This window comes from Artemia franciscana, chromosome 18 (genome assembly GCF_032884065.1).
Source record: "Artemia franciscana chromosome 18, ASM3288406v1, whole genome shotgun sequence".
Lineage (NCBI taxonomy): Eukaryota > Metazoa > Arthropoda > Branchiopoda > Anostraca > Artemiidae > Artemia > Artemia franciscana.
The window spans coordinates 14639795-14661299 of record NC_088880.1 but is presented as its reverse complement, the minus strand read 5'-3'; the positions used below and the strand labels follow the sequence as shown (position 1 = coordinate 14661299).

The 21505-nt window shown below is 34.4% G+C and overlaps 1 protein-coding gene across 5 annotated transcripts in view; it reads left to right on the top strand.

Annotated features, from left to right (window-relative positions):
* The first annotated feature begins 148 nt into the window (after window positions 1-148).
* The window catches only part of LOC136038657 (uncharacterized), a 36518-nt gene continuing 15161 nt past the window's right edge, over window positions 149-21505 (top strand). For 3 of the 5 annotated variants that reach the window (XM_065721913.1, XM_065721911.1, XM_065721912.1), the window contains exons 1-3: window positions 149-219; window positions 9541-9660; window positions 18906-19009. In XM_065721913.1, the coding sequence (XP_065577985.1) occupies window positions 199-219; window positions 9541-9660; window positions 18906-19009 (245 nt within the window). In that variant the 5' untranslated portion in view covers window positions 149-198. Of the gene's footprint in view, window positions 220-9540; window positions 9661-18905; window positions 19014-21505 lie in introns of all 5 variants that reach the window. The other 2 variants (XM_065721915.1, XM_065721914.1) reach the window with 1 other exon arrangement.

Sequence of the window (21505 nt, the reverse complement as noted above, 5' to 3'; positions counted from 1 at the left end):
AATTTGCTAAGTTACTGCCTGGAGCATAGAGAAGAAATTCTGGAAGCTCCATTCAATTACACCAGCAACAGACAAGTTACTGCTAAGCTGCTAAGTTTTTATCTTTTTCATCACCAGCAAATTCATTTTCCGGTCGTAATTCATAGGAGCAAGGTATTTACCTTGCAGGTGCAGGTGCAAGGCATTTTCCTTGCACCTATGAAAGGAAAATCCTTTTTGGTAAGCCTATTTAAATTCTTTTTACAGGCTAATTAGGTAAAGGAAAGATCCCCTCTGATGGAATAGTCTTCTGTTAGATCCCTTATTTGATGCCATCTCTAACCATGATGGTCAATTTCTAGACAGTTCATCCAGTCCAAGATAGCCTATGGACCTAGGAGTATTTGTAAAGTTTTAGATAAGCTACTTTTTTGTGGACTATTTTGGAAAGTTGCAATGGGAGGAAAAATTAAATTTTCAGAAGGGAATCTAGGGAAGAACGGAAAAACACTGAAGGTATTGCTTAGCCTAGTTACTATGTTAAGCCTCCTCTGATCACCATATCTTGCTTGACTAATTTTCAGTTTCTTTTTTATGTTTTGGTTTTGTAAATGCAATTTTTGTTTGACTTCCATTAGTTTTTTTTTCCAAATTTTAAGCCCTATCAACGTTTTTGTCTAAATTTAGGCATTGTAGGCCTATATTTAGACCTTTGAAATCTGAGGTAAAATTCTAGTTAATTGACTTCTTGCTATCTGGGAAAGGGTTTAGGTTAGGAAAATGACACTTTCAGGGATGGGTCTGCAGGCTAAAATGCGTCCTGTGAAGGTATTTTAAAGTACCCACCTCCACTCCTTCCTCTAGAAGGCCCTGAAATTTGCCTACATGACAGGTCTGTACCTGTTGAAACTTTGACAAAACAACATTTCACCTTAATTTTCAGTTACTAGTTGCTATTTCTCTGCCTCTAATTCTGAAAATGCAATTCCTGTTGTTTGAGTAGAATTTTGAGCAATGTTTTTTTTTCAAGATTTAGGAAATGTATTTGCATATCTTTAAAACCTTATGAAATGGAATTGAGGAGAGTTATGAAGCTGAAAACAATTTTGTTGTACTCCAATTAAGCTGAAGATCTATTTTGCAAGGTTTCACTTTGATAAAACACATATTTTTAAAGGTCATCAAAGGTCAGGGCCCTCTAGAGGGAGAAGGAGTAGTGGTAGTTGCATCAAAATACCTTCCCAGGACATACTTTATTCTGTATATTCATCCCTGAAAGTTTCATTTTCCTAACCTAAACCCTTTCTGAGATAGCAAGAAGTCAATTAACTAGAATTCAGTTCCCTCTAGAAGGAAAAGTAGTTAAGCCTAGGTGGGTACTTTAAAATATCTTCCTGGGATATACTTTAGCCTGTAGACCCATCTGAAAGTTTCAGTTTCCTAACCTAACCCCTTTCTGAGATAGCAAGAAGTCACTAAACTAGAATTTTACCTTCAATTTCTAATCAGCATTTAATTGGCTAGGTAATCAAGCACTAAAAATAAATAGGCCTAGCCTAATTGGCCTTCTCACATAAGTAGAATATATAGGTTATGTTCAAACATAACCTATGTGGGTATCTTGAGGCAATGCAGACATTCAGGGTAGGGAAGCTTTTGGTGTGGGACACAAAGCTTAGTTGCTCCTCTCTGAATGCTCTCTAGGGCTGCCACATCTCCCTTATATTGAGGATTTGTAACAGGACAGCCAAACTCCAAATGTGGTCTTACAAGAGCATAATATAATTTTCTTATTATCAGAGAATAGTGCAATGATATGGTTTGTTTAATTAGTCCCAGGGTTCTGTTGGCCTTAGCAACTTGTTGCAGAGTGTGCTCATGGAACTTAAACATCCTGTCAACAATCATCCCTAAGTCTCATTCACTCACAACAGCCTCAGCTTGGATATGTGTGCCAGATTCATCCAGGATAGAATATGAAACCTGATTGTTATGGGGACCCATGTGAAGGACTTTGTATTTTGACAGGTTGAACTCCATCATCCAAGTGGAAGTCCATAAGGAGAGACCATTCAAGTCATTTTGCAGGGTTTCATTGGCAATTCTATTTATTTTGCTGTCATCAGTGTTTCATTTTTCTAACCTTAACCCTTTCTGAGATAGCAAGAAGTCAACTAACTAGAATTTTACCCCAGATTTCAAAGATCTAGAAGTAGCCCTACCAGTCAATCTACCAGTAATAGCAAACTGACAACAAATTATATCAGGCTGTCTTGTAAAATGTGTATGAATGTCACTTCCTAATTCAAACATACTTTTAAAACATATTGGTAAACAATTTTGAAAATATTTATATATAAACAGGCTTCAGTAAAAAGTAATAAGTCCAGCTAAAGGCAAGATTTTGCAATCTATATACTTCTTTTGTACTGAGTCTTTAAAACCTACACCATATTACATTTGAAGCACTTTATTCTGCAAAACTCAAATATGATGCAGATGAATGAAGGAATAATACAGTGTTCTTAAAATATCTCTTGGGAAAACATACTTCAAATCTCTTAAAATGCCAACATTCCTTGCAAGTTTAAGACTAATATATTCTATATGTTCTCTAAATCTGAGACATTTATAAAAATTGAAATAAAAGTATTTATAACAATTGAAACCTCATTTTGTATGGCACTCAGATATAAGCCATTTCAATTTATTTGTGCATTTCTTGACTGCTGTTTACTTTAAATAGTGCTGAATTTTGCAATTCAAAACTTTACTCTCAACTAATAATAGCATCAATTTTTTTTAACTCTGAAGTTGATTTGTTATATAGTTAACTTTTTAATCTCTAGCAATGGACAAAGTTTTGTTTTTCATTGAATAAAAAGAAAATACTTTTGCTTTTACCTCAAACCTAGAGCCAGATTACATGGATATTTCTAATATTTTTTGCTGAAATACCCAAAAACTGATATTGAATTAGAACTGACCACCCTCAAATCTTGATAATCCTAATGTACTTTCAGTAAGCTTTCCCAGTAGACAAAATTCTTCTGGGACTAAAGATGGACCAAAATCAATAAGTGTTAAACATATGTGGCAGTTACTTGGCCCCACAGCCAACATATCTTCTTTGAGTGATAAATAGAAAAATTTACAGAAACAAAAACATGGCATTTTCACATGGGTCCAAAAGTGCTGCCATCTATTGTTTCTTCCCATTTCTGTTCATCATTTCAGCTGAGTTTATCATTTGGCTTTTTGCAATTGCAGTAGAGAAATGGTATCAGATGTGCCTTTTAAATTTAAAAGTTCTCTCATTGCTAAAAAAAATTGGAGTTTCCTTTCTAAGTGATGATGTGATGATTTGCTCCTTTCTAAGTGATGATATTAGAAACTGGGCCTAATGCAATAAAGCCAACTTTTGAACTAAGACTGATTTTTTTTTGAAAAGAATACTACTTTTTTAACACAAATTTATCAGTGTACAATATGAGTTGTATAAAAAATCATGGAAATCATAAACCAGTAGAATTTGAATATACTTGTAGGTCTGTTTATCACTAACTTAATTCGTGTGCTGTTTGACAACTAAGAAAACAAATTGACCCATTTTGATATAATTTTAATGGTTTAAACACCATGGGAAAAGTGTCAACACAAAACAATTCAACAATAAACAGTGTATTTGGTAATTAGAAAAAAAATAGGCTTTTAAGGCATTCAGGGAAAATGAATATTTTAATAATTCCTAAGCTCCTTAGTAATTCCAGACTGACATGCATAGTAAGGTTACTGAAAGACTCACTTTCTTCTAGTACAACATCTAAATGTTGTGCCAACACAAATCTGATTTACAGCACTTTTAATTTTTATCCTTGTAATCTAAGGATACAATTTTATAGATTTGGCAAAACTACAAGGTCTAATTTACCTATGTTTCACTTGACTGGTTATTCTTTGATTTATCATAGCAACAGGATGACAAGAACCAACTGGAATCAATGAATTTAAGTAACTTATACAGCAAAAATCCAGACCTGATTTCAGAGCAGTTCCAAATATTGTATAGTTTGCATCTGGATGACATTTATAAATTGCTCACAAACTAAATGTTCACTGAAAGACTTACTTTTTTATAATACAACATCTAAATGCTGTGCAGATACAATTCTGATTAGTGGAGTCCAGGATAATTTGAGTCGTGGTTGAACTTCCCTCAAGTAATGTTTGGACTAATTTGAAAATATTTCAGTTTTAAAGATTGTATTTTAATGTGATTTCTCTTATATTCATTTTTTTTTCATTTGGTTTTCTGAAATATTGATTTGAAGTTGTATTCCATGGTCATATAAATTTTCCTATTGTTCTACTTGTTGTTTATGATGGAAAGGCAGTGTGGTCTTAATTCCTATATATGTATAGTTAAAATTGACAGAATCTCGATAGAGACTCATAAGAATTACCTTATGAAATACAAAAGCCTCTTGGAAACATTTAGAAATCCTAATCTTAGAGAAAATCTGCAAATCCCTAGGTCCTGGGAGTATCTTCTAGTAACTTATCCTCCTCCCTCCCCTTAAAGATTGGCTGTGTACACCTCTACCCGTATATGTGGATATGCTGCCCAAAACTATCCAAACAACCTTGTGCTTTATGTTAACACAGGAAATTACAAGCATTAGGGATAAAATAAGTTTTTTTTTTCTTCAAAAATTTGCTTTTTGCTAAATATTAGCTCTGGGTACAGAGGTGGGTCATCCTAATGGAAAGGTAAAAAAGACACAAAACAAGGGTGAGGCCATTTGCATCATCGGAGCCTTTTTGTATTAGGTATTATTAGGCATAATGTTTGTTGATTCTTGTTTAGTCCTATGGCCAGTGCATGGTAAAATAGTATGCATGCATGCAGGGGAATGTATTCCCCCCAAAATTCGCTGGATATCTCCTTTACCCTCCCTTCATATATTAGATGACAGTTGCAAAAATTCAATATTTTGTTGTTGTTGTTCTATCCCCCTAACTAATGAGGAGGAACTTTCTGATTCCACAATATTTCTTTCTCTCTTGGGTTGAATCCACCATTTTACCAACTGTCCTTATCCATTTTTTCCTTAGAATCTGAAGTTTTTGTCCCTAGAAAAGCTCAAGCATATCTGTTTAATTATCAATGTTAAGCATATATCCTCCCTCTTTTATCTCTGTGTGTGCAAGTTCACATACAGATAATTTTACATATGTTTTAGAATGGGGAAGGGAGCAGGGCTTTGGACCAATCAGAAGGAATCAGATAGATAGTGGCAGCTCAATAGGATCTAGTGTACATAAAATGAATTTTGACTTCAAATATTATGTTTTGAAAGAAAAATTTTCTCTATCAAACGTGTAGTTAAAAAATGAATGACTGGTGTAAGTAAGATTCCAAAAAGTTTAATTTTGTAAATTTAATGAAGTAAAAAAGTGTCATTTTATTTAGGCAAAACAGAGTAAACCATAGGTTTTCTTGTACATTATAGTGTTCTTTACAGAAAAGGACACAAATTCTACTTGTACCTTATAGTGATGCTGAAAAAGGAAGAACCATGTTTTGTTTTAAAGTGCATGTACTAAAGGTTTTAAAAAACAGATCGAGGAATTTCCTAGCTAATGCTTGATACTGGTGATAGTTTTTCCTTAGAGACAAACATATCAATTTTTTCATACTCTATACATACAAGCCGAAAGTAGCGACGAAGACCACACTGCCTTTCCATAACAAACAAATACAACGTAGAAACAATAGGGAAAGTTTTTTCAAGACAATGGAAATTATTTATGTAGATATTTCGGCCCTATGTCCAAGGGCCGTCTTCAGCACAATACAATACTATATATATATATAAAAGAACTTACATCAAATTGTGAGAATTAAAACTGAATATAAAAACACTTATTAAAACAATTTTTTTTTTTAAAAATATAGCCCTAGCATCCTTACTTCAGCGAAGTTCAACCAGGACTGGCGAAAAGAATGAAATGAAGAAATATAAACTCATTCAAACTAAAGAGAATAAAATGATTAGATGCAATTTCTTAAAGCTAATCTTGCTTGTTTAGCAGCCTGTCTCAAAGGCCTTTTCGTAGTTGGTTCAGTACTATTATAAATTGGTTTAGTAAAATATTTTGTTAGATCATTTTTAATTAAATTTGAGTATAAAGAATTTAGTGAGTATTCCCCCAAGTCCCTGTTCAAAGAAATATTTTTATTGATTTTGAGATTAATTTCAATTGATTCTCGAACCACCTGTTTTATTCCCAAATCATTACTAATGAGTGAAGAGTTTTCAAAAAGTATCATGTGGGACGGATTATTAAAAATATGCCAACCTAGAGCAGAATCAAAGGAATTGTTGGAACCATTTGAAATTAAGGCCTTGTCTATGTCATTTTTATGCTGTTGTAACCTTTTGTCTAGATTCTGAGATTCTAGATTCTAGATTCAGAATCTAGACAAAAGGTTACATCAGCATAAAAATGACATAGACAAGGCCTTAATTTCAAATGGTTCCAACAATTCCTTTGATTCTGCTCTAGGTTGGCATATTTTTAATAATCCGTCCCACATGATACTTTTTGAAAACTCTTCACTCATTAGTAATGATTTGGGAATAAAACAGGTGGTTCGAGAATCAATTGAAATTAATCTCAAAATCAATAAAAATATTTCTTTGAACAGGGACTTGGGGGAATACTCACTAAATTCTTTATACTCAAATTTAATTAAAAATGATCTAACAAAATATTTTACTAAACCAATTTATAATAGTACTGAACCAACTACGAAAAGGCCTTTGAGACAGGCTGCTAAACAAGCAAGATTAGCTTTAAGAAATTGCATCTAATCATTTTATTCTCTTTAGTTTGAATGAGTTTATATTTCTTCATTTCATTCTTTTCGCCAGTCCTGGTTGAACTTCGCTGAAGTAAGGATGCTAGGGCTATATTTAAAAAAAAAAAATTGTTTTAATAAGTGTTTTTATATTCAGTTTTAATTCTCACAATTTGATGTAAGTTCTTTTATATATATATATAGTATTGTATTGTGCTGAAGACGGCCCTTGGACATAGGGCCGAAATATCTACATAAATAATTTCCATTGTCTTGAAAAAACTTTCCCTATTGTTTCTACGTTGTATTTGTTTACATACAAGCCTTTGAATATTTTTTTTTCTAGGGGTAATTGTATCAAGCCAATGGTCTTACAAAATCGAGAGTAAGCTCATTGGAACTAAAATTAAAGTTCTACAGCCCTCTATATGTAGCAAGACGATTGTTCCACTGGAAAGGCTTTATTATTTTGTGGTTTCAAACAGCCGTTTGATCTCAAAAAGGAAGAAAAGCTATCCACGAAAAAATCCTAAATAGGCAATCAATTTAAAATGTTGAATAGTTTTATATTGGTATTTCCAATTTTAGGGGGAGTGATGCCGCGTGGTGATGCCTAATTCATTCATTCCTAATGATTCAAGTATTCAATACAAAAAGCCCGGTTAATACAGGATTTGGTTTTACTCTGGCCTCCAAAGCAATGCATTGGCGTTGCTGTGAGAAAGAAGCCATATTATTGTTGATAAAAAAAAAAAAAAAAAAAAAAAGTTAAAGTTTTTTTAATGGAAAGTAAGGAGTGGCATTAAAACTTAAAACGAACAGAAATTACTTCGTATATGAAAGAGACTGCTTCCTTCTCAATGCCCTGCTCTTTACACTAAAGTTTGACTCTTTCTCTTAACCCTAATACAACAACTAAAGAGAGAATAATGAGGACTTTTTCCCCAAGACAGTGAACCAACAAAACTTATTTGAATATTTCTGCCTTATATCTAAGGGCCGTCTTCAGCTAAGAAATGATAAAACAATAAAACACTTACAATAAAAGTTCTCAGTTAAAAATCAATTTAAAAAAAAATAGCCTTGGCATCATTACTTCTTAACAAAAGTTCAGCCTAGACTGTGTGATAAAAGCTAACATTTTACAAGATAAAAAGGTTCATTCGTTTCACTAACTGTATTTATTAAAAATTGGAATGATTTCTTGTTGTGATATTTGCCTTTTCTGCAGTTAATCTGATAGTTCTTTTGGGATTGGGCTTGTTTTTGTTCGTTCCTATTTTTGTTTTATTTTGAATTAGATTATTTTCTCAATGCTAAAGTTTGACTCTTTCTCTTAACTCTACTTTTTAAAACAGTAAGAAACTTTAGTGTAAAGAGCGGAGCATTGAGGAGGAAGTAGCCCCTTTCATATACGAAGTAATTTCCGTTCGTTTTAAGTTTTAATGCCACTCCTTACTTACCGTTAAACAAACTTGTTTTTTCTTTTTTTTAATTTCTGAACGTTTTTGAATCAATACATGTTTTGATTGTGGCTCTCCGCAGATGAATAATTAAAACGAAATATGTATATTTTTTTGGAGGGAGGGGAGGCTAAATGGCTTTCTCATAGTTTTGATCGAATGATTTTGAGAAAAAAGGAGCGGGGGAGGAGGCCTAGTTGCCCTCCGATTTTTGGTTACTCCAAAAGGCAACTAGAACTTTCAATTTTTTACGAATGTTTTTATTAGTAAAAGATAAAAGTAACATATAAATTAGCCTACGTAACGAATTTTTGTGTTCTCATGTTTTTATTATATATATGCGGGAGTTCACCCCCTCGTCAGTACCTCGCTTTTTACACTTAAGCTTAAATTTTGTCTCAATTCATTAAGAATGACCCCAAATAGCCCCTTCATGGAAATGTTCATCCCCCTTGACAAGTTCCTCGATGGAAAGTTCCCCCAACATATCCCCCTCTTCTCAGCCCCTCCCTCCAACCAAAAAACCCCCCTGAAACGTCTGTACACTTCCCAATAACCATCACTATATGTAAGCACTGGTTAAAGTTTGTAACTTGTAGCCCCTCCCACGGGGACTGTGGGGGAGTAAGTTGTTCCCAAAGACATAGTTATAAGGTTTTTCGACTACGTTGAATAAAATGGCTATCTCAGAATTTTAATCAGTTGACTTTGGGAAAATAATTAGCGCGGGGGGAGGCCTAGGTGCCCTCCAATTTTTTTTGATAACTTAAAAAGGGCACTAGAACTTTTCATTTCCGTCAGAATGAGCCCCCTCGCAAAATTCTAGGACCAATGGGTTGATACAATCACCCCTGGGAAAAAGAAAAAACAAACAAACAATCAAATAAACACGCATCCGTGATCTGCCTTCTGGCAAAAATACAAATTCCACATTATTTTAGATAGGAGCTTGAAATTTCTACAATAGGGTTCTCTGATACGCTGAATCTGATGGTATCAGACCTCATTTTTAGAATGAAAATGCTAGGAAATGCAATTGAATTAACATAAAAGGAGCCCTTTAGTATTTGATTTCAAGATTATTTTTCAACTTCTTCCTTTCTCTTCAGCTTTAAAAGTGTCTCAAGTCTGATTCTCTTTTGACTCTTCTATATGCGTTAGTTGAAGCATTGCTTGATATGCTGTTGATTTAAATTTAGTGTTTCCCTGTTATACTAAATTTTGATTTTTCAGAAGTCGAAAGCAGCGACAAACTCTGCACTCCCTCTAATAATACCAAGAAGTTACCACGTCGATCTACCAATTACCGACGTTCCATCGTGGATGAAATGGGATTGCACTGTCAAGTGTCAGGTAGACTATGAAATTTGAATTTCCTTTATTATAGAATATCAGGTCTAAAAATAATCTTCAAGGTTTTTCCAAGTTAAACAAGTACTGTAGACCCTAAGTTTCCAGAGTTGCGTTTTTGCGTAGGAATGGCACAAAAAAGACAGGGGATGATATTTTGCCGTAGACAATCAATAGGAAACAAAGATGAAGTGAGTTTTAATTCGAATGGTGAAGCTGTGAATGTTGTTTCTCAGGCAATATATTTAGAATTCCATCGAAAGGAAAATGGAGCAATCATATTTCAAAGATGACAAATCGAGGAAAAGCAGCTATGTTAGAGATTATTCGTGGATTTATTAAATCCACGAAAATCGGCTTGTATGGATTTTTGAGGTCTTTGTTTACAAATCTTAGGGTAATGTTCAAATATAGACGTCTAAAATTAAAAGGTTCAATATTTCACAAACGGTGAATGTTTCACGCTAATGTTGAAATCTAAGTCACGCATGGGTTTTCAATCTTATGATTGTAGGGTCTAAAGTGGGGCCCCTGTGCCACTTCAAACTCTAACCCTCCTCCCACTCATGCCCAAAGATTTTACATATAGATAAGTCATAAGTCTTTAAATTCACGATCAGAGGTGTCAGTTCGAAATGTAGAGTTCAAAATACCTTTTTGTTTTCTTCATTGAAAAAAAATTGAAGAAGAACAAGACTGCTAATTGAAGAATATGTTTTACCCAACCTATATTTTTCGTGAATTGCCGTCACTAGTTATGATAACTTGTGACTTGTATGGGTAGTTTTCTAAATGGCAACGCAAATGTAGCTTTTTTCGGGGTCGATTTACAGTAAAAACAGTGCGGATTTGAGCGTGAAAGTTTTTCAAGTTTCGGTATATATATATAAAATTAAATAAAAAAAACAAGTTTTTTCAACTGAAAGTAAGGAGTGACATCAAAACTTAAAACGCACAGAAATTACTTCGTATATGAAAGAGGCTGCTTCCTCATCAACGCCCCGCTCTTTACGCTAAAGTTTGACTCTTTCTCTCAATTCTTCTTTCTAAAACAGTAAAAAACTTTAGCGTAAAGAGCGGGGCGTTGATGAGGAAGCAGCCTCTTTCATATACGAAGTAATTTCTGTGCGTTTTAAGTTTTGATGTCACTCCTTACTTTCAGTTGAAAAAACTTGTTTTTTTTATTTAATTTCTGAACGTTTTTGAATCAATCCATGTTTTGATTTTGGCTCTCCGCAGAGGAATAATCAAAACGAAATTTGCATATTTTTTTTTTGGCTCAATGGCTTTCTCATAATTTTGATCGAATGATTTTGAGAAAAAAAGAGCGGGGGACGAAGCCTAGTTGCCCCCCGATTTTTTGGTTAATTAAAAAGGCAACTAGAACTTTTAATTTTTTACGAATCTTTTTATTGGTAAAAGATTTACGTAACTTATAAATTAGCTTACGTAAAGAACTTTTGTATTCTCATGTTTTTATTACATATATGAGGGGATTCGCCCCATCGTCAGTACCTCGCTCTTTACACTAAAGCTTAAATTGTATCCCAATTCATTAAGAATGACCCCCTGAATCACAAAAGCCGTAGAATAAGTAGTTGAAATTACCGAAAATACTTTAGCGTAAAGAGCGAGGTATTAGAAGGAGGTGAGCCCCTCATATGGGTAATAATTTCTGTTTGTTTTAAGTTTTATTGCTGTTCCTTACTTCCAGCTGAAAAAGCTTTTTCACTTTTATTTTTTAATTTTTTTTTTTTAAATAATGCTAGTAAATCCTGCTCTCCCTTCATGGAAATTTTCTTCTCCCGTTACAAATTCTCGAAGGAAAGTTCCCCCAGCATATCCCCCTCTTCTCAACCCCTCCCCCAAACCAAAAAAATCCTCCTGAAAACGCCTGTATACTTCCCAATAACCATTACTATATGTAAGCACAGGTCAAAGTTTGTAACTTGTTGCCCCTCCCACGGGGACTGTGGGGGAGTAAGTCGTCCCCAAAGACATAGTTATAAGGTTTTTCGACTACGCTGAATAAAATGGCTATCTCAGAATTTTGATCCGTTGACTTTGGGAAAATAATTAGCGTGGGAGGGGGCCTAGGTGCCCTCCAATTTTTTTGGTCACTTAAAAAGGGCACTAGAACTTTTCATTTCCGTTAGAATGAGCCCTCTTGCAACATTCTAGGACAACTGGGTCGATACGATCACCCCTGGGAAAAAAAAAAAAAAAAAAAACAAAAAAACAAAAAAACAAATAAACACGCATCCGTGATCTGCCTTCTGGCAAAAAATGCAAAATTCCACATTTTTGTAGATAGGAGCTCGAAACTTCTACAGTAGGGTTCTCTGATACGCTGAATCTGATGGTGTGATTTTCGTTAAGATTCTATGACTTTTAGGGGGCGTTTCCCCCTATTTTCTAAAATAACGCAAATTTTCTCAGGCTCGTAACTTTTGATGGGTAAGACTAAACTTGATGAAACTTATATATTTAAAACCAGCATTAAAATGCGATTCTTTTGATGTAGCTATTGGTATCAAAATTCCATTTTTTAGAGTTTTGGTTACTATTGAGCCGGGTCGCTCCTTACTACTGTTCGTTACCACGAACTGTTTGATATATATATATATATATATATATATATATATATATATATATATATATATATATATATATATAAATATAAATATATATATCATGGCTAGGTCGAACCGTACTTCTGGGCTCTTCAGCATTTCTCTTAGCCTATCTGTGACAGAACGAATTAAAACGAACAAAAATTATTAACAATATACGGTGGGAAGCCATGCAAACTCTGAAACACAAAAATAACAATCTGAAAATTTCTAATTTAATCAACATTCAAAATCCTAAGTTTCCTATAAGTTAACTCTGCACTTAAAACTCCTGTATTATACTTACCAATTAATCTAACTGCTTTATTTTGCTGAATATGCAATCGTTAAAATTGCACGTAAAATTACTTGCCCGTATCATGCATCTATTGTTTGTATCCAGTGCAATTAAAGAGAAGTATAAAATAACTAAAATATGAGAAGGTAAAAAATGTTGAAAGCGTCTTAAAATCCCAAGGCTACGAGTCATTATAGATGCAGACTCTCGCAGGTGATCATAAAGTCTTCCATGGATAACTTTTTCACAAACTTTGGAAAGCACTAGCAAAATTGATATAGGCTTCCAGTTCGATATATCCATTTGAGTTCCCCCTTTTTAGAGATTGAGAATCTTCGCTGTTTTCAGTAACTAAAGAAAAAATCCCTTCTCCATTGATAAATTTATTAGAGGCACTAGCACAGAAGGGATAGATCCAATCAAGCTAATGATCCTTGTTAATTTAGCTGAATCACAGGGATGAAATTTCATTTCCATTCCCACGCCCCGCTCACCACCAAACGAGTTGCTGTTCACAAAGCTTTGGAATTCCTAGTTTCCACTTCTATCGTCGTTCTAGTATTAGTAAAGTAATCACCAAACTTGTCATACAGCTCTTGTCTATCCTCTACAACCATTCCTTTGATTTCAATTCGAGAATCTTGAGCTCCCCGAAGCCCGCTAACTAATTCATTGATAACTTTCCAAGTTCTTTTATGATCTGCTTTACTTTCCTCAAAAAGTGCCGAGTAATACTGTTTCTTTTTTTCCTTTTCAGTGAGTTTGCCATATTCTGAATCTATTTAAATTGAGCATTACCTTCCTCCTTTGAAAACCTCAGATACTCTTGAAATGCACTCTCCCGCTGTTCAAATAGGTTAACTAGCTCTTCATCAACTCTTAATTTTCTCAGCATATTAGGTCTCGTATCTGAGTGTCTTCAGCGGATAAGTTTTATCATATGCAGTAGTTATAATACTACTAAATTGCACAAAGCTTCACTTGGGTTTTCCTGGTTCAAGACAGATTCAAAAGATGTTGCACTTATTTCCTCTTTAAACAACCAAACGTTTGCACACTTAATCTCTGGAACAATTTTATTTTGCTTTTCCTGGCGTGACACTTGTAAACCTACACTAAATACCACTGGGAAATGACCAGATATCAAATTCACTACAATGTTAGAAAACACCTTTTGGATATACCTTGAAGAGACAAACACATTGTCTATAAGGGTAGCAGAGTGATCCTTGATTCAGAAGGGTATTGTTACTGTAGGAAAAATATTATTAAAAATCATAAAATTTAAAAAATCTTAGTTAAAACCACCTGTAGATAAAATATCAGAATTAAAATCACACATGCATAAAAACTCTCGCTTTGACCTTCGAACTATCATTAGAAAACTTTGGAGACCTTTTCTCAAATCCTCATACGACGCCCTTGGAGGTTTATAAACTACTGATAAGAAATTTTCCTCGTGCCAAGCCTCATACCAATCTCAATAGAAAATGTTCCCTACAAACCTTCTCTCCGGACATCAAGATCTTCCCTTGGCTTCCATTTAAGCGAATCACTTACTATCAAACCAAGTCTACCGCAGTTCATTAAAGCTCCACTCCTCGAGGTAAGCTGATGGCCTGGAAAAATAAACGACAAAAGAGGACTATTCTGACTCAAAAAATTTCACGGAGGGCCATAACCTGGAGATTTCAACCTTTCGAAAGACTATCAAATATCTCATCATACGAAAAAGTAAGGTGGCTGTTCCACAATCATGCATTGAAACAAGAATTTTTCATAATTCTAATATACGAGGAATCACAATATTTACTAAACTGCTAAGGTACTCACTGTAGACTCTTCATTCGCCAAATCCGAAAGTAAATAACTATCAATATCAAAAGGGCAACTTTCCAATCGGCTCAACTTTGATGTGGTACTGATTGGTACACCACACATATTTATATTTAATAAACGTTTTCATAGCTCTCAATGTGAAAAAAAAAATATACAAAAAAAGGGGCAGCATGAGATCTAGGAACAGAAAAATAATTATAAGAATAATAAATGAAAAGAGACCAAAACATAGAGAGACAATAAACTGAAACAACAAAATAAGCACAAATAACTAAAAGCAATCCGCCAGTGACTGAATTCTGTGAGCGGTGGTTTCTGTTGAGAGTTTTGCGAGAATTAGCTTACTATCGTACCAGACATATCTCACTCCAAAACTATCCCTACCCTATTCAGAATTTCCTGACGGCGTTTCGTTTGGGCCTCAGACACGAGAATGCCCGGCTTAGCAAGTTTAGTTTTACTCTTGAAAACTATGCTTGCCATTTTGCTGTTCTCAATGTCAAAATCACCGGTGTAAAATGTCTTTGGCCTTGTGTAGTGGAATTGTTTAAATGGTAGTGGTAAATATTCTGAATGTCATTTTGAGAAAAACCAATGACTCCCATTCTCTGTTTTATGATATTCGTTGCTGTTGCTTTCAAATCTTCACCCGGTAACTGCTTCACACTGTTGAAAACTAGGCTATCTTGGAGCTTTTCTTGTTCAAAATCAGCTCTAAAACTTCAGTGTAAACTCAAGGGAAATTGAGACATAGATTTTACTGATTATCGTCTCCCACGATAGTTTTAAGGAATCTCCACTTTTCTGTTGTTTATTTCCTAATTGTTTATTTCCACTTTTCTAAAAACTTATTTCCTAATTGTTTTCATCATTGATTTTCTTTTTCTCGTAATCTCTTCTTCGCCAGAAACAATTCTCATCAACAGCTGAGATGACAAGCTCGCTGGCACACTGATTTTGAGGGCAGCTTACGATTTGCTCTGTTTGTAAATTTTGGGAGAGTTTTTTTTCTTTTCTTTTTCAAACGCAAACTTACACCTATTCCCGTTCTATGCGACACTTCCTCTATATTAACTTCACCAAACATTTTTCAGTGAGGCTTATTTCCTTGTGATATCCGTAGCAGAAAACAATGAATTTTTCACGGTCTTTGCTATCTATAACGATCTGCAGGATACTGACTGTTCATAACGATAATCCTTCGAAATGAGCTAGGGCTAAATCAAACCGTTTAAAGGGAATCTTGAAGATAGAAACGTGAAAAAAAAAATCAGAAATATCACTTATCTTGTACTGAGCAGACCCACGGATGGCATTGGCAATCACCTTCTTGGTGGGTGGCTCGATGGACCGTGAAGACCTGCAAACCTTTATCCCATTGTACTCTGGCATCCACAGCAACAGTTATAATATTATGCAATTATCCAAAGCAAATTGTTAACAACGCTCAATGAAAAAAAAATGAAAATAAAAAATAATAATAATTAATTATTTAATAATAAAAGAACTTTATAATTTAATTTATAATTTAATAATGAAAGAAGTAAAATTCAATTAAAAATTATTTAATGGAGTAAATTTTGAAAATAAAACAAATTATTAATAAAAGGACTTAATAATAATAATAATAAAAGAACTAAATAATAAGTTGAGATCAATCATGCACCTATTATTAACCTACAGTTGACTAGTGGTGTCCATAATTTTTGATCTTGAAAAGTTCGTACAAATGGCATTTTTTTTTTTTTTTTTTTTTGTCTTCTTCTTCTTCTTCACTGCTATCGTTTGCTGACTGAGCTGCTGAAGTCAGTGCTCGAAAAAGCTACGGGCATTGGGCGCTTGAATGATAAAACGTGAATTTTTCTAAATGGTTAAGATCGTAGAATATGAAGATGCGATTCATGCTTATCTCATAATTGTTTTTGCTTTCAACCAAAATTTGTATGCCTGTCCTCCTTCTGAGAACAAATCCGATAGTTGTTAAATACGATTCCACCAAAACCGAAACACATTAATTAAATATTGAGTAAACAGTGAATAATTTACATCAAAGGTAATATTTATGGATTTTTTGGTCTGTTTAGTACAAATTTGAAGCCAATTTTGAAATTTTAAGGTCAAAAGCAAAAACACTTAGTTATTTAAAAATGATGGGCATCTTAGACCTTAATCAGGGCTTTGTAAGTCATTATAGTCTGTAGGATTTCAGGGTCAAAATTGTGGCTCTTGTGCCCTTGGCCCTCCAAATTCTCAACTTTGATTATGTATTTAGACATGTTGTGCTTCTTTATTGCTCTGGGATTTCTTAAATGATTCTAGAGAATGTTTTATTTCAGGGAAGAAATTTTAGGTAATGGATCTGAACTATTTAATCTTGAACATTGAAAATCATAACTGTAATTGTCCTAGATGAAAAAGCACCGAGTATATTTTCCACAAATGGTATTGGATTTCTAGCCAATTTTGTTATTTCCAAGTTTGTTGTCCATGTTTGTTTTTGTAGGTTTCTGCGTTTATTAATTAAAGTTTAAAAGTAATATTGCAGATTAGATTCAAATTCGAAAGTTATTAAGTTCATATTTAACAAATAGTTTTGATTTTCAACAAAGTTTGTACTAAGAATTTACGACGTTGTCAATTATGAATCTTCTGGCAGTATTGCATTATGGAAGTCTACTAAAAAGAAATAGACAAGGCAAATCAAATCAATCGTTTTGAAATATAACTTTTATTTCGAAAAAAATGAGGATTGGATTGGACTTCTTAGATGAAATATATTCGTTTTATTCCTGTGAAAATATTTTAACTCATCAAATTTGCAAAAACGAAGTTAAGTGATCCATGCTCTCTTTTTCTAGTTTCATGGTTTAATAATTCCATATTTTCAGCATAATCTGTTGGGAGGGTTTGATTGGGTAAACTCAAAGCAGGATCTATTGTTCTGTTTTTCCCTAGAAACTATTTAAATGACTCGTTTTTTCCGCTCGTGAAGTAATACTATTTTTCAGTGTGGTATTTATTGATGTTATTTCTTTCAAAGTGTAAGTTTTTGAAAAAAGGGCAGTGTAAGATTATTCTTTCTTAATGTGAAAGAGGAGAGGTGGAATATTAATCGCTACAACAGTAGATGAAAGCAATACTGTTTGTGGAATTTAATTGCTTTTTTTCAAATCGGGATTTTTTGGATTGCCCCCTCCCCTCATATCTTGAATATATAATATACCTCTTTTATTTTTAAGTTCATATTTAGAAAATAGATGTAATATGCATTGTGACGAGCAAGGTGCATAGAGGGTGATAAAAGAAACAAAATATATGTAGGACAAGCCTCAGCCGTTAATAGGCTTAAATTCAGCATTAGGATTGAACGATAATATAGTTATAAGAAGTTGTCTATCTTTAGTGCATATGGAAAAATGGAAGAATCGCCTACTTTTCCTTCTTCATATTAATGCCTGAGAAAGTTCGCAAATGCCCTCTTTGAAAGAAACTGAAGGAAGTATCGCCTTGGTATCCTCCGTAAAAGCCTCCCGGGTTCAGGGATAATTCTAATATCTATGTGAACACTGTTATTTAGAACTGTGTCTGGAGCGTCGGATTACCGCTTGAGTGTAGTGTTGAGACTGGCTACATAACCTTTTGGTCTTTATCACCCAATTTCACGGCTGGATTGTGGCGTGAAAGTCTTCTCCTCTCAAGTTTGAACCCCAACTTCCTTATAAGTGCCTGGTAAATGGTCTGTATTTTGCTCTTCAAGGTGTTTCCAGTCTGTCAGAAAAGAAGGATTGGTTTCTTTACTTGGGGATATGTCAAAATATTATTGGAAAAGTTCTTTCGGGCTCGGCGTAGGTCTTCACTTCAAAACCAAACGTTGTAAAAATCATTAAAAAACAAAGGAAACGCAAGCCGCCAGCATTTGGTACTCTGATGCGAGGATAAAACTTTGCTTACACGCTTATGCTATTTTTGGAAATCTCGAGTCCCTTAATCACGCACTTATAGAAAGAATTATTTGAAACCCACTAAATTGGTTATTGCATGGAATATCGGATACGTTTCTGAGCCTATCTATGAGGGAAATGTTTTCTCGAATTAAAAAATTTTTTAGGGATGGAGAAATTGGTTTCAACAACCTATCCAAGGGACATCATTTGGGAGAGAAAAATAGCCACAGATTATCCACAATTTTCAAGAAATTACGCTCATATTTTGGATATAGAATTTCCTGTGTCTTGGCTCAAGGCTGTACCAAGGGAGAATAATTAGTGGTTTATATTGCTCCCCAAAAATGACAGAAATTATGAAAAAATTCAAGGTCTTGTCTATTTAATGACTAAGAAAAACTTCAAAATCACGCTTCATATTTGGACCATACCCACTACAACCAAAATCTCCCCCTATCCAAACAAAATTCTTGATATGCTCCTGACTCAATTCCCCTTGGTTTCATAACCTCTTGACTCTCTTGACTGTGAACTACATTTGTTTTTGCCTTACAGGTTATTCGGAGTGCTAGTCATTGGAGTGCTGGTGTTGGGACAGAGGACAGTATTCATCAAGCATACTGTTCTGCAATTAGGAACTCAAAGCATTATATTTATATGTAGGTATAATGGATGTTTTCTTTCCTATTTAAATTCAATTTTCAGCTATTCCTTCCACTATTACTTCTAATAAGTCCAGAATAGGATTGCCTGAGATTAACAGAGCACAAAGTTGCGTCGGTTTCTCAGCCATATAGTCTTTTAGATTTTTGAGGTTTATCTACGTTTCTGTTCACTCAATTTCTATTGACTGGATTAGCCATTAATTTTAGAGTTCAACGTTGCGAAACTTATCAAAAAGTGATTTTGCTCTAAAAATTCCATAATTTTTGAAACAGCCTAAAGACAAATATTAGAAAATCGTAGTTGCCAGGTATGAAAAGACTAACTTACATAACTAGGCAAGTTTTACATACAGGTAGCTTTCATTGTCAGAAAAGCAACCATGGTATGAGAATCAGCATAAAATAAGGAATTTTTTTGATAATACTCATATTTCATTAACATGTTTCCTTTAGTAGAGGCCTAACGTTGAAGCGTTACAGAACTATGAAAATTCAGTTGATAGAAATTTAAGTATTTACCCTTAGTAGTCAAGAAGCGTCGTTAATCTGATACAATACAATACAATAAGTATTTACCTGGCAGTACTTAATGCCTGCTGATCTATCTTGCTACTTAAATGAACGTAAATTGTAAGCACCATAAGAACTTTAAGTGCAATAACTTTGTTTATATATGCATTGGAGGAAAAATTAGTTAGCCCTTTCAACTGCCCCCCCCCAAAAAAGCAACTAACTATGAATTGCTACGGCCCAATCCTCCCACTTCCTTCCTCCAACGACCATTGAAAGCTGAAGTTCCATCCCCAAACTGTTCCGCATGAATCGCAGACATGCTATTTGATTAATCTCGATATATTTGGTGTCTTTGGATTTGACGTTTAGCCACGCTTAAAAACCATGCGTGACCTCTGTCTTTATTGGGGCTTCCAATACTCTAATATTCGTTAGAACAATCATATCATTAAACGATACTGCCTAAATTAATTTTTTCCTCTAAATTGATTATTACCTAAACTGATTGAAATGGCCGTTGCGATGTAAGTTTCTCCGTGCATATCTTTGTTATGTGCTACCAGTCTTGGAGTATGCCTGCCCTATGTGGGGCCCTTCAGTACTACACACTATTCACCTGATGTATGACCTAGAGTCAGTGCAAAAAAGGGCAGTAACGATTATCCTGGGTTCTAGAGATATTCCTTACCAAGAAGCACTCATTACACTGAACACTCAGTGCCTAGAACCAAGATTGTGTGATCTCACCATGAGGTTTGGAAAAACCTTGCTTTTAGACCCAGCCCATCGAGACATCTTACCCGGAGACTGCCTGCCTGACAACAGAACCAGAAAGAAGTCCAAACTGATTCCTATGCATGTACAAACAAACCGATATTATAAGTCATTTGTGCCTTTTTTACGTCTATGTCTAACAGTGAAAATTCTTGTTTATTTTCAATGTTTTTGCAACTGTAAATTAGCCAAGAGCTACGAGAGTTGTTTAAATCGACTCTCTCTCTCTCTCTCTCTCTCTCTCTCTCTCTCTCTCTCTCTCTCTCTCTCTCTCTCTCTCTCTCTCTCTCTCTCTCTCTCTCTCTCTCTCTTTTCTAATGTTTCCTTGAACAGTTTTTCTGCTGGTTTTTTTTTTTTTTTTTTTTTTTTTTTTTTTTTTTTTTTTTTTTTTTTTTTTTTTTTTTTTTTTAATGCCTAGTTCCATGTAAGCAGAACAGAAAAGAATGAAATCCATCATATATAATTATACTCCTCAACACCTCGGCGATTATACTCCGAAGCAAGAAATAACGGGGTCACTAAACTATACATTGCTGTATCTCGGAATAAATCGAGGTGACATACTTGACGTTTTTAAATTGAAATCAGGGATGAGATTAGTAGAGCCTAGAAACAAACAGTCAAAGCTCCGTTGAACCCAATGTTTTATAAGTAAAATTCTCACAAAAAAAATTGGCAAGAGTTGCTGCACATCTTTAAGGACATTGTCGGTGAAAGGAATCCCTGGTCCAGCCAAGTTAGAGTATTTGCAAAAGCTGGTGAACTGATTTTCATCCCAATCCCTCCCCTCTAAGTGTTTTCCAAAATTTTCGCCCCCCACCCTCAGTGTCATTGGATCCAGAGTGGATCTGGTCCGGTTATGTCAGTCATGTATCTTGGACTTATTTTTATTCTTCATGCCAAGTTTCATCCTGATCTCTCCACTTTTAAGTTTTTTCCAAGATTCCTGGTTCCCCCCAAATGACGCTGGAACCAATTGGAATTTAGAATAAGAAATCTGAGTTACAAGGTCCTTCTAAATAAGAAATTTTATTAAGATCTAGATTTCTCCTTTGTAAGTTAAAAGTACTTCAGTTTTTCTAATTTTTCAGAACTAATCCTCCCCTCAACTCTCCCAAATAGAGCGGATCTGTTCTGGTTATGTCAATCATGTATCTAGGACTTCTGCTTATTTTTCCCACCAAGTTTCTTCCCGAACCCTCC